This window comes from Notolepis coatsorum, assembly GCF_963971535.1.
Source record: "Notolepis coatsorum genome assembly, chromosome: 18".
Lineage (NCBI taxonomy): Eukaryota > Metazoa > Chordata > Actinopteri > Aulopiformes > Paralepididae > Notolepis > Notolepis coatsorum.
Window position 1 is genome coordinate 46,116,735 of NC_140182.1, and position 16,058 is coordinate 46,132,792.

Genomic DNA, 16,058 nt, shown 5'->3' on the forward strand with positions numbered 1-16,058 from the left:
ATAGGAGGGTTATAAAGAAGGGTTTATATAGGAGGGTTATAAAGGAGGGTTTATATAGGAGGGTTTATATAGGAGGGTTATAAAGAAGGGTTTATATAGGAGAGTTATAAAGGAGGGTTTATATAGGAGGGTTATAAAGGAGGGTTTATATAGGAGGGTTTATATAGGAGGGTTATAAAGAAGGGTTTATATAGGAGAGTTATAAAGGAGGGTTTATATAGGAGGGTTATAAAGGAGGGTTTATATAGGAGAGTTATACAGGAGGGGTTATATAGGAGAGTTTCACCTCCAGCCTGTTGACCAGCTTCTTCTTGATGGCGTTCTGGGCTGCAGCGTTGGTCGCCACACGTAGACCCTCAGCTGCCTCCCTCAGCCTCTGCTGCTGGTCCTCGTTCTCTGGGTACGCTGCCGCACCCTGAGGGCGGGCACGCACACACGTGCACACACACACACACATACACAGACACACACACACACACACAGACAGACAGACAGACAGACAGACAGACAGACAGACAGACAGACAGACAGACAGACAGACAGACAGACAGACAGACAGACAGACAGACAGACAGACAGACAGACAGACACACACACACTCACACATACAGACACACAAGCACACACATATAAACAGACACACAGACAGACATACACACACATACAGACAGAGGCACACACACACAGACAGACATACAGACACAGACAGGCATACACACACACAGAGACAGACACACACACACATACACACAAACACACACATACAGACAGGCACACAGACACACACATACAGACACAGACAGACATAGGCACACACACACAGACAGACATACAGACACACACAAACAAACACACACACACACACAGAAATGACAGACACACACACACACACACACACACACACACACACACACATACATACGGACAGACAGACACAGACAGGCATACACACACACAGAGACAGACACACACACACATACACACAAACACACACATACAGACAGACACACAAACACACACATACAGACACACACACATACACACACAGGCAGACACACATACAAACAAACAAACAAACAAACAAACAAACAAACAAACAAACACAGTGAGTAACGCAACACATAATCAGAGCTCCTCAGTGAAAGGGGTCATCACGTTCTCTCTTCCACCCAAACAACAACTGACTACACACAATGTACAATAGATGCAAAGAGGTATTAGGTTCTGTCTGCTTTCCCACAGTTGCCTAGGAAACCATCGGTGCCAGGTTTCCCCATTTCCTCTCAGTAACGGCAGCAACGTGGTGATTAATGTGTCACAGATCAAAAGCATCTAACAAGCTCACTTGCCTGGGCTTTTCAAATTGATAATATCCTGCTCATTTATACTTGTCGACAGCGCCAAGGGCTGATTAAGAATCACTACTGATGTGCCCTATCATTTCAGCTCCACTGAGGAACTTCACCATATAGTTATAGGAGAAATGGGTTTCCTTTAAAGTCCCCATGAAACGGCTAGCAGACTGCAGGAAGCTAGGGAGGGACTTGTCATGGATATTGATTGGTGTTTACAGTAGCCAATAGCACTGAATGTGTGTCATGGCTAGCCATTAGCTAGCAAGCTAACATTAGGAACGTTATGCAATGTTAGCAAAATTACGCAATGTTAGCAACATTAGCAACATTAAGCAATGTTAGCAAGCTAACGTTGAACATTGGTTTAATTTAAGAGGCTAGCCATTCTAGAAAGCATTTCATTGGACACAAGATTTGTATATGCCCCCGTGTGCAGGATAAGTAATCAACATATATCATATCAAAACATAACATATCAAAAATATTACTAACAATAAAATACCATTAAGACTACCTGTTTTGTCATCGTTGGTACAGATACTGGTGTATAGTTGACAATCAATGGGATAAACAAACTTAAACAACGATTACGATTTTTCATGGCACTTCCTTTTTTTTTTTTTTTTTTCTCCTTTTTCCTCTGATTTTCTCCCATCCCAATGTTAGTCGTTATGCCAATTCCCAATCCCCTTCCTGGTCGCTGCGCACTTACCCCCCACAGTCGGTCTGGGAGAGTGGAGGCTACCACATGCTTCCTCCGACACACGTCCAGCCAATCAACCGCTTCTTTTCACCTGGCAAGGCGGATTCTCACTGAGAGGGCGTAGCGTGTGGAAGGATCACACTATCCCACTTAGATCCTATCCACGCTTAGCAGGCGCCCCGACCGAACTGTAGGAGTCGCTGTTTACAACGACCCGGACCCACCCCGCCAGCTTCTCCCACCCTCTAATACTGCCAATTGTATTAGTGTGAACGGCCAGCCAAGCTGGTGACAACCCCGGAGCTGTGAGCTGGATTCGAACAGGCGAATCCAGCCGCTCCGGGGTTGGTGACGAACGCAATCTCCGTTACGCCACCTGACCACCCCTTTTTTGGCACCTTCTGTAATTCAAGTTCAATGTTAGCATTGTCTTTAAGACATGCCTCAGATGAAGAACCATATAACTCCGTTTTTAGGTTCAACGTTTGCAAATCGTATGACCTAAAGAGGGTTAGAGTGTTGTGTTCATTCATCGTTAAAGACAGTAGAGGTTGAGTACTTTCTCGTGATGTATATCACATTCAAACTCCCAAGTCATTCGGATTGCCTTTTACAACGGCAAATACATGGGCTGTCCAAAGAAATTCCCCAAAAAACTGGAGTTATGTGGTTCCTCGGTGCAAAGGGTTCATTTGTCATTGCATTTTGTCACAGCTGGAACACGGAGCGCTACGACATTGCTGCCGCTGTCAGGAGGTCTAGTGTTCTGTATCTCTACCTTGGCAGCCTCTACCATCCTGGCCGTGGCGTCGGCCAGCAGTTTGGCTGCAGCAAGCAGCTTCTTAGAGTTATCAACGTCTACCTCCGCCTCCGCATCGGATCTCATGGCGTTGACAAGGTCAGAGGTCGCCTGGGCTAGAACCCGGGCCTGACGCACCATCTCCCCTGTTCACACACACACACACACACACACACACACACACACACACACACACACACACACACACACACACACACACACACACACACTCACACACACACACACAGAGAAAACGTGAGCCCGCTGATACCACAGACAGAGAGACCATCATTGGGCTTTTATTAAATATTAAGATATCGATCTGTCAATGTTGTCCACCTGAACTCTGTGGTCAGAGATGCTTATTCTCAAGATGGACGTTTTTATTGACCCGTTCAAAGTAGATGGCAGATCTCTCACATAAAACAGCACTTTTATTTTGCATCTTATTTTCTTTGCATATTTAATTTATTCATTGAAATGTTCAATAATTCAATAATAGTTCAATAATAATAATTATTGAATAATAATAGTTCTAATATATATATTTCTTTCATAAAACAATTTTAATAGGCAGCACAGCATCCTCGTAAAAAGGTTTTGGCATGAATGTGTTCACATTTGAAAATACAGAACAAACTGATCGGCAGCTTAAATCCAAAAATATCGGCGTCGTCTCTTTAAAAAAGCTCATACCGGCCCCGGTAATAACCCCGGTTGTTGGATCCATAATTCACCGTTTCCTGAGACAGTCTAATATGTAAAGAACTGATGGCTGCCCTCCAACGTTGACAGCTGTGTGCCGAGGCAACGCTTGGTTGATTAATGTCGTGCCACTCGGTAGGACAGCAGAGTCATCCTCCTCTACAGCTCAAGGTTTACAGTGAATCATCCTCTCTTGCTATAATTCAGGTTTAGAAAAAGAAAAAAAAATACCCAGAAATGTATGGAACGTACTCGGTGGAGGGTGGCGTGTCTCATCCCCTACAGGCTCGCTATAGAAAAAAATAAACTCTTTCCCAAACACCCACCTACAGCTAGAAATAACTCACAGCTGAGAAGACTATCAAAGACAAGACATCTATACTGCTATACAGCTGCTTTACATCCCGCTGCCTTGGGAAGGGAGCGATGCTCTCTCTCACTGCAGCAGGCTGTCCGAGCTGCGCTGTTGATCTCCAGCTGGAGATTTCTTTTTTTCGTCCCCCCCTTGATGATTTACGTAGAAAAAGATTTTGCCCCCCACCCCCCCTCCAAAAAAAATGCCCAGGTCATGTGTTTCCTTTTAGGTTTCAAAGCCTCCCTGGTGCTGATTGAGGCCAGATTGGGGAGCTCTGTAGTGGTTTAGGATGACATGTTTTCTGCAACCCCTCGAGGATCGGCTGGGTTTGGAAATTCTCCGGCCCCATGGCCCGAACCATAACAAATGCCCCGGAGCTTTGAAAATGTTTCGACAGCGGAGTTTGTTGAGGTCAGTTAATATAAACCATGACCTGACAACAATCTTAAGTCCCTCTCAGTCACAATACATGGGAACAAGTCGTCTGAAAATCAGAGGTGAGGATGAAAGGCTGGATCCTCTACTGACTTGTAGCAATCATTCCTTTTTGAGTTCGGAAGTCCTTGGATAATAGCGAGCTTAATGGTTCACTACTCAAATTGATGGGATACCAAATTCACTCGATCATGAGAGTTTAATTGAAAACACTTCAGGCATCAATCAAACTAATATGACCCCCTGTAACAGGATTCACAAGTCATTATCCTCCTTCTTTCTCCTCCTCCTCCTCTGAACTCACCAGCATCACCCATGGAAGTGAAGATGTTCTCGGTGACGTTCATGATGGTGTCCGTGGCCTGGTCGTAGCGTCCGATTGGCTCCCCGCAGCTGGCGTAGTGGCGGACGTGGTGCAGCAGGTCGCTGAGGGCCTGGCTCACCACGCCTGCCGCCGCGCCCACTTGCTTCAGCAGCTCCCCGTCGTCGGTGGCCGAGCGGCAGGCCTTGACGCAGGTATCCACCGAGCGGTCCACCAGCTTCCCGGCCTCCACCAGCTGCTCCTGACACACCGGGGAGCTGATGGTGGGGCTGACCACCTGCACGCCAACGCAGGTCACGGAGAACAAACCACGCGCAGATGTTAGGGGAGTTTGGTGGAGTTAAGACAAACCGCATCTCACCCTGGGTTATTTAATCAAAATACAATTACTAAAAAAAAAATCCTCACATTTCACCCACTCACAGACTGACGGCGGAGGCAACCATGCGAGGTGCCAACCCGCTCATCGGGAGCAATTAGGGGTAAAGTGTCTTGCTCAGAGCCACTGTCGCCCCCCCCCCCCCCCCCCCACACCCAATTACACATTATTTTTTATTTACTTCATGGTGTTTTTGTTTTGTTCTTGATTTATTGTGAAGTTTCTTCTTGACTTGTTTAAAGAAGACGTGTCCGGCCCATGGGGACATTAACGTGTGTTATCGGGCCTTACTAATTAAATTTGATTTGATATGATTTGACAATAACCGTTCCATTCTCCATCATTCATTGCTTTGAGCTATGCCCTCCGTCTGCATGGTGGTGTAATTTAAAGGAGCTTTGGATCAGTACCTTGGTGCAGGCCACCAGCTGTGAGGTGGACAGGGCGCACTGGGTCGCAGCTGCGATCACTCGGTTCTGCAGCACCGTGTCCTCGGCCGCCTGGGCCACGTTCTTGGCCTTCAGGACCAGCATGGCAGCTGCGTTGGCCACCGCTTTGGCCAGGTTCATCAGGATCTCCTGAAAGACATTCATCACTGTCCTTCACTGAGACGCAGCGCAGCACAGCTGCACACATGTGCCTAGAGGGGCTCTCCACACTGATTTCAACTCATTTGTTTGATTGACAGGCCCTGTACACAGGATGTGTTTCCTGACATTCTACAGAACCTCACTGTGGAAACACACAATGCGGATTTGACGAGAAAGAGGTGGATAGTGTAAATAGAGAAATAGTTCAGGATAGGTTAGGTTTGTAGAGAAGGAGGAGAGAGGGAGGTAAGATGGGCGGTGAGATAAGATAAGAAAAGATATTCCTATATTGATCCCCTTGGGGAAATTCGGGCACCATAGCAGCATGGGGGAGGGGAGGTACAAGTATGGGCATGGTAATGAAGAAAGACATAAATATAGGCAATACGATTCTATTTGAATAAAAAAATACGAGAAAAATAAACAGTATAAATAATAAAAATAAATCTGAATATAAAAATATGAGGAAAAATAAACAAAGGTGTAGCCGAGGGTCTGTATGGTTAGATAATTAATCTGAATACATACTATGAAGTATGTGACAAAACAGCTCTACATGTGGCCATAGGAAGAATGTGATGGGAGAATGAATGATTGGTTTGCAGGCTATGCGTACACCTGAGCTAAAAGGTCCTGAAATGAAAAAGAAAACTCACACCATATAATGGTTTGATAATAAAGTGATTACAGAAGTCATGTGATCGCTTTTGAAAGAGGGCCTGAGAAAAGAAAAGGCTGCGTCTTCCTGTTTGGCAGCGAGGTCATAGAAACAGTGTGTGGGTGTTGTCCAAACCTGGAACCTCTCGTCGGACTCGCCCTCCCCCATGTGACGGAGCAGGTCTCCGCTGGCCTGGCCGATGCTTCCTGCTGCAGTCAGCACCGTCTGTCTGGGCTGCATGGGGATGACATCACTGCATTTAACAACACTGGCCTGCTGCTCTCACACACACAGACCTCCACGCACTCTATCCACAGTCTGGGGCTTATTACATCCATATAGGAAAATGTCATTCATCCATCTTCGTTTCATTACACAGATCAGGTTCAGTTAATTGTATCGATAATTTCTGATTTATACTCTTTATACTGATTTATCACGCATTTGTGATATAGCCTCTTCAAGCCAGTTCAAGGTTATTGTGTTTTGTGACTCCTGCCAGGGATACTCATAGGGGAAGCTCATGGTATTAGCATTGTATTGCCATCATTTTAGCATAATATTAGCGTCATATTGGCGTCATACTGGCATCATCCTGGGCATCACCTGGGTTCCATCCTAGAGGCTAATCTTTCCTGTGACAAAATGGCATCCAATGTAATAAAGAAAAGTCAACCAACAAACTCGATTCTTGTACCGGATCTCCTCTCTGGTAAACAAGAATACCCTGAAGACTCTGGCAGGAGCACTCATTCAAGAGTACTATGACTATGCTTGCACCTCATGGTACCAAAGCACCTCAAAGGCACTAAAAACAAAATTACAAACATCTCAAAACAAACTGGTCAGACTACTGCTTGACCTGACTCCTAGAACCCACCTCACCCCTGCCCACTTTGACAACCTAGGAAGGCTTAGAGTAGATGACAGAGTACAGCAACTTGCAATGGGCCTGGTCTACAAGATACACTACACGACCAAGGTACCCATGTACATGTCAAAATACTTCCCAAAGGTCAGTGAATACCACGATCACAACACCAGAGGGAGCTCCACAAATCATGTTAAACCTAGATTCGGCTCAAACAAGGCACTAAACACGTTTCGCAATTATGCCACATCAATGTGGAACGCCCTACCCAAAGCTGTAAAGGAATGTGAATCACTACCCACTTTCAAAAACACTCTCAAAGAACACCTACGGGAGACTGCAATTCGAAACTGGCCCCTGCAAATGTCCTAACCCAACCCCCTCCAATGTACAGTAAATTACCAAGTATGGCTTTGTCAATATTCCAATGTACATTGAGCTGTACTGTACTGTACCCATTCTGCAATCTGTTAATAAAGTTTTCAATCAATTCAATCAATCAATCATATTGGCATCATACTGGCATCCTACTAGCATCATACTGGCATCATACTGGCATCATATTGGCATCATATTGGCATCATACTGGCATCATCTTAGCATCATACTGGCATCATATTAGCATCATATTAGCATCATACTGGCATCATATCGGTATCATATTGGCATCATACTGGCATCATATTAGCATCATATTAACATCATATTGGCATCATACTGGCATCATATTAGCATCATATTAACATCATACTGGCATCATACTGGTATCATATTAACATCATACTGGCATCATATCGGTATCATATTGGCATCATACTGGCATCATATTAGCATCATATTAACATCATACTGGCATCATACTGGTATCATATTAACATCATACAGGCATCATATTGCTATCATATTACCATCATACTGGCATCATATTAGCATCATATTAACATCATACTGGCATCATACTGGTATCATATTAACATCATACTGGCATCATATTGCTATCATATTAGCATCATACTCCCGTCTCTCACCTCTGCTGCCGCGGGCTCAACGGACCGGAGCAGCTCAGTCACGGCCCCGGCCAGCGTCCTGGCGGCTCCCATCAGGTTGTGCCCGCTGCCCACCTCGTCGTCCATCAGCGCCGCCAGCAGCCTGACGCCCCTGGACATCTCGGTGAGGTTGGAGGAGATGGTGGTGATGGCGCAGCCCACCGCCGTGTAGTCCGTCTCCGCGGGCTCCCCTGGGGAAGAGACCGGTCACCGTCACTGTACCGCTGACCCGTCTCCAAACCCCGCCCTCTTTTCCAGATCCCTCCCATCGCAACTGTTGCTTCCCGTTCGGAAAGGGGCAGGGGTTCGAGACGGGTCCATTACTACTACTGCATGGATTTGAGCCTATTCCACGTGGGCAGGTACTGTAGCGTGTTGTATAGCACACACATCCTGCGACCGTAATTAGGACCCATTTGACATGGTTCTGTGGAGCGAGGCGTGTAGATGGAGCAAGTGACAGAGAGGAAGTGAAAGTGAAAGTTTCTATGGGATGGATGGATGGCGGAGGGTAGGGGGGCGACGACTAAGTGCCATCCACCAGATGGCTTGGTGAGATTAAAACCCAGCACAAGATTGGCAGGGACCGGCCTGGCATTGCGCCAGGCAGCAAAGCAGGCAGGCAGGGGAGGAGGAGGGGAGGGGGGGGGGAGGCACTGCCAGCCAGTTCAGCTTCAGGACAACAGGTTCAGGAGTTATTCATCAGTGGAAATAGTTATCAGGGCAAATGGGAAACGCTGAATAATTAAAGGGGAAGTCAGGGGCCGCTCCTTGGTGAGTGCTTGGAAAATGTGAGTATTGATTTACACCCCCGGGTTGCTAGCTCACACTTTTTTTTAAGATAAACATATTTTCTTTTGTTTTTTTTAATCATAGCAAGGCAATTTCCTTTTAAGCCTTTGCCCAGCGAAGCCTTTATAAACAAAGACTCTCTGTGCAGAAACAAGACGGGAACACAAGGCCAACGTGTCTTTCCGGGGTTTTCCACAACCCACTCACCTGCCGTGAGATTGACCACAGAAGCCGTCCCGGCGGTGATGGCGTCGACCTGCGAGTGGATTTCGTGTTTGGATTCATCCACTTTGTTCTGCACCCAAACCCTGGACGCCTTTCAGCGGGGGAGGAAGAGGGGAAGCTGGTAAGCTTTCATCACGGTGGGAGAGTTTCAGCTCTTATAAACTTTCTAGTCGAGGATTAAACGACTAGGGGGGGGTTGCAAACTCCCCCAGCTTTAGAGATTCTCATCTCAAGCATTAAAAGCATTACAGCCTCCATACTCACAGTTAATTTGAGCACCTAATCACATTTTAAAGAGTTCAGATGGACTTTGGGTAATAATACTATAAATGCTTCACAGTTTCCCAAGGTCTCTTTGCTTAGCTAAGCACAGGAGAAAAGACAAAAAATTGCATCTTCAAGTTAAATAGATTCAATTGGATTAAGAATTCGACCAATTCCTCTTAACACATTTTTTCATGTATACGTTTGCGTGTTATCCCGTGGTGAATATTGTATAGTTTCAGAGTGATCCGGGCTAACTCCTGGAAGCTGAGTTATGGAGTGCTATGTGCATTTTGCTAAAATCGTTCGCGTTGCTCGCCTGGACACGATATTATTTCCAAATCAAAGGTATATAATAGGTATTATGTTTCATCATGAAGGCATCAAAGGGGGGGGGGACATGACATCAACATGTGAATTATTTTTTTTAAAATTGCATGTTATTCCGTGGTGAATATTGTATAGTTTCAGAGTGATCCTGGCTAATTCCTGGTAACTGTGCTATGGAGCGATATGTGAATTTTGCTAAAAGCGTTTGCATTGCTCGGCTGGACACGCTACTATTTCCAAATCAAAGGTATATAACAGGTATTATGTTTCATCATGAAATGAAACATATGCTTTGATCGTCAGCAACGGCATACGTTTTGGAGTACATTACATATGATCGTTGCGATCGATGTGAAATCATTGTTGGATCAAAGTAGGATTGATGTCATATAGTCCTTACCTTTACTAGGAGGTATCCCAAAAAGAAAATTCCAATTGTCTAATCGCAATTTCCAATATTGGTGTCGATCGGGTCCCTGACATGAAGTGGCACAAGATATGCCTCAAATGTGCTGAAGTGGTCGGATGAAGCGATTTACTTGGCTTGGTCTAAATTCTCCGCCCGGACCATATACGATGTAACACACAGTGTGAAATAAGGTTTCAAAGGGTGGGCGATACTGCAGGATGCGGCCGGTACTGCACTCTAGGGATCTCAGAATGATTTCCTATGGTAACACAGAGGTCCGTGACATTGCATAGAATAAAAAAAATCTAGTAAAAGAAAAAACGATGAAAACCCGACTATACTCGGGTATGGCGCTCAACCGCTGGCGAGATAACCCGACTTTACTCTGGTCTGGCGCCCAATGAGTTGAGGGCCTAAGGGGGGGTGAACTCACCAAGTCATGGCCTAGTGGTGGCAGGCTGTCTACATGTCCCAGGTCAGCCTGGGCCTGCTGCACCGCCTGCATGCTGCTGTTGATGGTCCCCATGAGGGCCTGCTGAGCCAAACTCTGCCAAGACAGAAAACCATTAATACAGAAAACACATCCGCTCTATACGTATCCATCGCCCTCTGCTTCAAAAAAGAATGCTGACACACTGTACTATGATGCACACAGCGGCACAACAATAAATGGGATCAGCTATTATGTAGCGTCCAAGATGCTTTCCATTCCTACAGTACGTCACCTGTGTGAGATGTCTATGTTACGAAAGGTTTATGGTATTCAGTTCAGTTCAATTTAATTGAATTTGTCATTAACACAATGTGCAGCACATGTGAAAACGAAAGGAGGGCTTCACCAAAAAGTGTAGAAAATACAGATAAAAACACAGCAGGGCTAAAGATATGATTATAAAATAAAAAGAAACACACAAATATCATCACAATGCAGACTTACATTGGATGAGGTAGAGTCATGTAATTGAACTGTTGTGCAAATAGCATTGAATGAGGTAGAGTCATCATGTAATTGAGCTGTAGTGCAAATAGACGCATGACACGTCAATAAAGTGCAGGGGGGGGCAGAGGGGAGGGGTCAGGGTAGGTGTAGGTATGTGGATGTGTATTCAAACCTTTATTTATTCTCGAAAAGACAATTGAGGTCACCCTCAATTTCAATGTCGTCAAAACTTTACAGACATTTCACTGTGCACATTTCTACAATATAACAATAATAAATATTGATAACTATCTATATAGTACTTTTCACACATGGACCGCAGTCCAGAGGGCCCCACAGCAATTAGTATCAAATGAATATAGGCATTAAACCAGCACACAATTGACAGAAATGAATGTGTGTGTGTGTGTGTGTGTGTGTGTGGGTGTGTGTGTGTGTGTGTGTGTGTGGGTGTGTGTGTGTGTGTGTGTGTGTGTGTGTGTGTGAACCCTATCCATTCATGTAGTGTATACAGTAGGCAGTGTTGACTCATGTAGTGTATACAGTACAGTGTTGACTCATGTAGTGTATACAGTACAGTGTTGACTCATGTAGTGTATACAGTACAGTGTTGACTCATGTAGTGTATACAGTACAGTGTTGACTCATGTAGTGTATACAGTACAGTGTTGACTCTCATGTAGTGTATACAGTACAGTGTTGACTCTCATGTAGTGTATACAGTACAGTGTTGACTCATGTAGTGTATACAGTACAGTGTTGACTCATGTAGTGTATACAGTACAGTGTTGACTCTCATGTAGTGTATACAGTACAGTGTTGACTCATGTAGTGTATACAGTACAGTGTTGACTCTCATGTAGTGTATACAGTACAGTGTTGACTCATGTAGTGTATACAGTACAGTGTTGACTCTCATGTAGTGTATACAGTACAGTGTTGACTCATGTAGTGTATACAGTACAGTGTTGACTCTCATGTAGTGTATACAGTACAGTGTTGACTCATGTAGTGTATACAGTACAGTGTTGACTCATGTAGTGTATACAGTACAGTGTTGACTCTCATGTAGTGTATACAGTACAGTGTTGACTCATGTAGTGTATACAGTACAGTGTTGACTCATGTAGTGTATACAGTAATGTTGACTCATGTAGTGTATACAGTACAGTGTTGACTCATGTAGTGTATACAGTAATGTTGACTCATGTAGTGTATACAGTAGGCAGTGTTGACTCATGTAGTGTATACAGTACAGTGTTGACTCATGTAGTGTATACAGTAATGTTGACTCATGTAGTGTATACAGTAGGCAGCGTTGACTCATGTAGTGTATACAGTACAGTGTTGACTCATGTAGTGTATACAGTACAGTGTTGACTCATGTAGTGTATACAGTAATGTTGACTCATGTAGTGTATACAGTAGGCAGTGTTGACTCATGTAGTGTATACAGTAATGTTGACTCATGTAGTGTATACAGTAGGCAGTGTTGACTCTCATGTAGTGTATACAGTACAGTGTTGACTCATGTAGTGTATACAGTAATGTTGACTCATGTAGTGTATACAGTAATGTTGACTCATGTAGTGTATACAGTAGGCAGTGTTGACTCATGTAGTGTATACAGTACAGTGTTGACTCATGTAGTGTATACAGTACAGTGTTGACTCATGTAGTGTATACAGTAATGTTGACTCATGTAGTGTATACAGTAGGCAGTGTTGACTCATGTAGTGTATACAGTACAGTGTTGACTCTCATGTAGTGTATACAGTACAGTGTTGACTCTCATGTAGTGTATACAGTACAGTGTTGACTCTCATGTAGTGTATACAGTACAGTGTTGACTCTCATGTAGTGTATACAGTAGGCAGTGTTGACTCATGTAGTGTATACAGTACAGTGTTGACTCTCATGTAGTGTATACAGTACAGTGTTGACTCTCATGTAGTGTATACAGTACAGTGTTGACTCATGTAGTGTATACAGTAGGCAGTGTTGACTCTCATGTAGTGTATACAGTACAGTGTTGACTCATGTAGTGTATACAGTAATGTTGACTCATGTAGTGTATACAGTAGGCAGCGTTGACTCATGTAGTGTATACAGTAGGCAGCATTGACTCTCATGTAGTGTATACAGTAGGCAGTGTTGACTCTCATGTAGTGTATACAGTAGGCAGCGTTGACTCATGTAGTGTATACAGTAGGCAGTGTTGACTCTCATGTAGTGTATACAGTACAGTGTTGACTCTCATGTAGTGTATACAGTAGGCAGCATTGACTCTCATGTAGTGTATACAGTAGGCAGTGTTGACTCTCATGTAGTGTATACAGTAGGCAGCATTGACTCTCATGTAGTGTATACAGTACAGTGTTGACTCTCATGTAGTGTATACAGTACAGTGTTGACTCTCATGTAGTGTATACAGTAGGCAGTGTTGACTCTCATGTAGTGTATACAGTACAGTGTTGACTCTCATGTAGTGTATACAGTAGGCAGTGTTGACTCTCATGTAGTGTATACAGTACAGTGTTGACTCTCATGTAGTGTATACAGTAGGCAGTGTTGACTCATGTAGTGTATACAGTAGGCAGCGTTGACTCTCATGTAGTGTATACAGTACAGTGTTGACTCATGTAGTGTATACAGTACAGTGTTGACTCATGTAGTGTATACAGTAGGCAGTGTTGACTCTCATGTAGTGTATACAGTAGGCAGCGTTGACTCATGTAGTGTATACAGTAGGCAGCATTGACTCTCATGTAGTGCATACAGTACAGTGTTGACTCTCATGTAGTGTATACAGTACAGTGTTGACTCTCATGTAGTGTATACAGTAGGCAGTGTTGACTCTCATGTAGTGTATACAGTAGGCAGTGTTGACTCTCATGTAGTGTATACAGTACAGTGTTGACTCTCATGTAGTGTATACAGTAGGCAGTGTTGACTCTCATGTAGTGTATACAGTAGGCAGTGTTGACTCTCATGTAGTGTATACAGTACAGTGTTGACTCTCATGTAGTGTATACAGTAGGCAGTGTTGACTCTCATGTAGTGTATACAGTAGGCAGTGTTGACTCTCATGTAGTGTATACAGTACAGTGTTGACTCTCATGTAGTGTATACAGTAGGCAGTGTTGACTCTCATGTAGTGTATACAGTAGGCAGTGTTGACTCAGGCTCTGATCCTGTTGTGTTGACATTGACACCTCCTGCCAGCGGGCACGCTCACCAGTGGGGGCATGTGTCCTCTGTGCATCTGTCCCGTGGTGATTTGCTGCTGGGCGGAGGGCATGGTGCCCATGTTGAAGGTGTCGGGGCCACCGATGGAACCTGAGCGTATGATGCCCGGCAGAGCCACAGAGCCGTGCTCCACGCGACCCACCCGGTTGAACTGCTGCTGCAGTATGGTGGACCTGAACAAGGAGAGAGAGAGAGAGAGAGAGAGAGAGAGAGAGAGAGAGAGAGAGAGAGAGAGAGAGAGGTGGGAGAATACAAAGAAAGAAAGAAAGAAAGAGAGGGGGAGAATAAATAGAAAAGATAGGAACGAATGAGCAAACGAACGAACGAAAGAAAGAAAGAAAAAAGAAAGAAAGAGAAAGAGAATACAGTGAGTCCATGAGATAATGACATCCTTTAGTCAGTGGCTGTGGCATGGTTTTGGTCCTCTCATAGCTAATCACTACAGTTACTATCTTGACCATTATGGCCATCCGTCTTCATGATCTCAATCATGATTATCTGGTTATGGAGAAGGCCTTGGCGTAATATTATTAATATATTATTATCATACTCTTCAAATTACTGAGCGACCACCTGTGTCTTGCAGATCGGGACACAGACATTCTGGATGCCTTAAGGCTTAGAGAGAGAGAGAGAGAGATAGATATATAGAGAGAGAGAGAGAGAGAGAGAGAGAGAGAGAGATAGAGAGAGAGAGAGAGAGAGAGAGAGATAGATAGATAGATAGATAGATAGATAGATAGATAGATAGATAGATAGATAGATAGATAGATAGATAGATAGATAGATAGATAGATAGATAGATAGATAGATAGATAGATAGATAGATAGATAGATAGATAGATAGATAGATAGATAGATAGATAGATAGATAGATAGATAGATAGATAGATAGATAGATGAAGATGTTGTACCCTCTTAAGCTGCAACGTCCCTCATATGGGAGGTTTTTCGGATTTTTTGCAACCGGCACTTTGGCGACCCCTAGTGGCTCGGGTGTGCATATCTTGTAATACAATATATATATATCGAATTGAAGGCTTATTCCGACAAAATCTCGAGTTAGATGCCGGTATTTGAGGCTTGTGCAAAGTACACGGTATTGGGCAAAATACCACTCCCGACTCAGGCTGCAGTAGTTCCATCAATCTAGATCCGATCTCGAAAAATTATTGTGGATCGTTGTAACCAATGTGTGGCTTTCCAATGATATCCCACATGGGGATCTAAATAAAAAATAAAAAAAAACACGAAGAAACACGAAAACAGGAAGAGCAAAACAGCCGAATGAAAGTCTATGAGAAAACTGAGTTTTCTTTGTACACTCCTAATCACTCATTTCTGAATGGATCTTTATGAAATTTGGATATGTACTACATAAAGCTTCAGGCTATGGCTCCATCTGGATTTGTAAGCCATACCACCTTCTGGGGAAATACTACCTCTGGACTACTAACTACTACAGAAAAACTTGAGTAACAAGTTTTTTTACAACTCAAGTTCAGACCTATGTAACTCTATTACTTTAGCACTAAAAGTGATTTTTTTTTCTGGAATCCGAAACTTCAGAATGTCATCTTTCAGTGCTATATAGTAAGTATAAAGTATGTTGTTTTGGTTTTAGCAAAAAA

The 16,058-nt window shown here is 43.9% G+C and overlaps 1 protein-coding gene across 1 annotated transcript in view; it reads right to left on the bottom strand.

Moving 5' to 3' along the window:
* The window catches only part of LOC311245349 (talin-2-like), a 201,869-nt gene that overhangs the window by 85,787 nt on the left and 100,024 nt on the right, over window positions 1-16,058 (bottom strand). The window contains exons 13-21 of the mRNA XM_084335192.1: window positions 14,417-14,600; window positions 10,672-10,785; window positions 9,218-9,326; window positions 8,201-8,409; window positions 6,437-6,535; window positions 5,464-5,631; window positions 4,657-4,951; window positions 2,837-3,003; window positions 287-415 (exon numbers count right to left, since the gene is read on the bottom strand). Coding sequence (XP_084191318.1) covers window positions 287-415; window positions 2,837-3,003; window positions 4,657-4,951; window positions 5,464-5,631; window positions 6,437-6,535; window positions 8,201-8,409; window positions 9,218-9,326; window positions 10,672-10,785; window positions 14,417-14,600 — 1,474 coding nt within the window. The remainder of the gene's footprint in view (window positions 1-286; window positions 416-2,836; window positions 3,004-4,656; window positions 4,952-5,463; window positions 5,632-6,436; window positions 6,536-8,200; window positions 8,410-9,217; window positions 9,327-10,671; window positions 10,786-14,416; window positions 14,601-16,058) is intronic.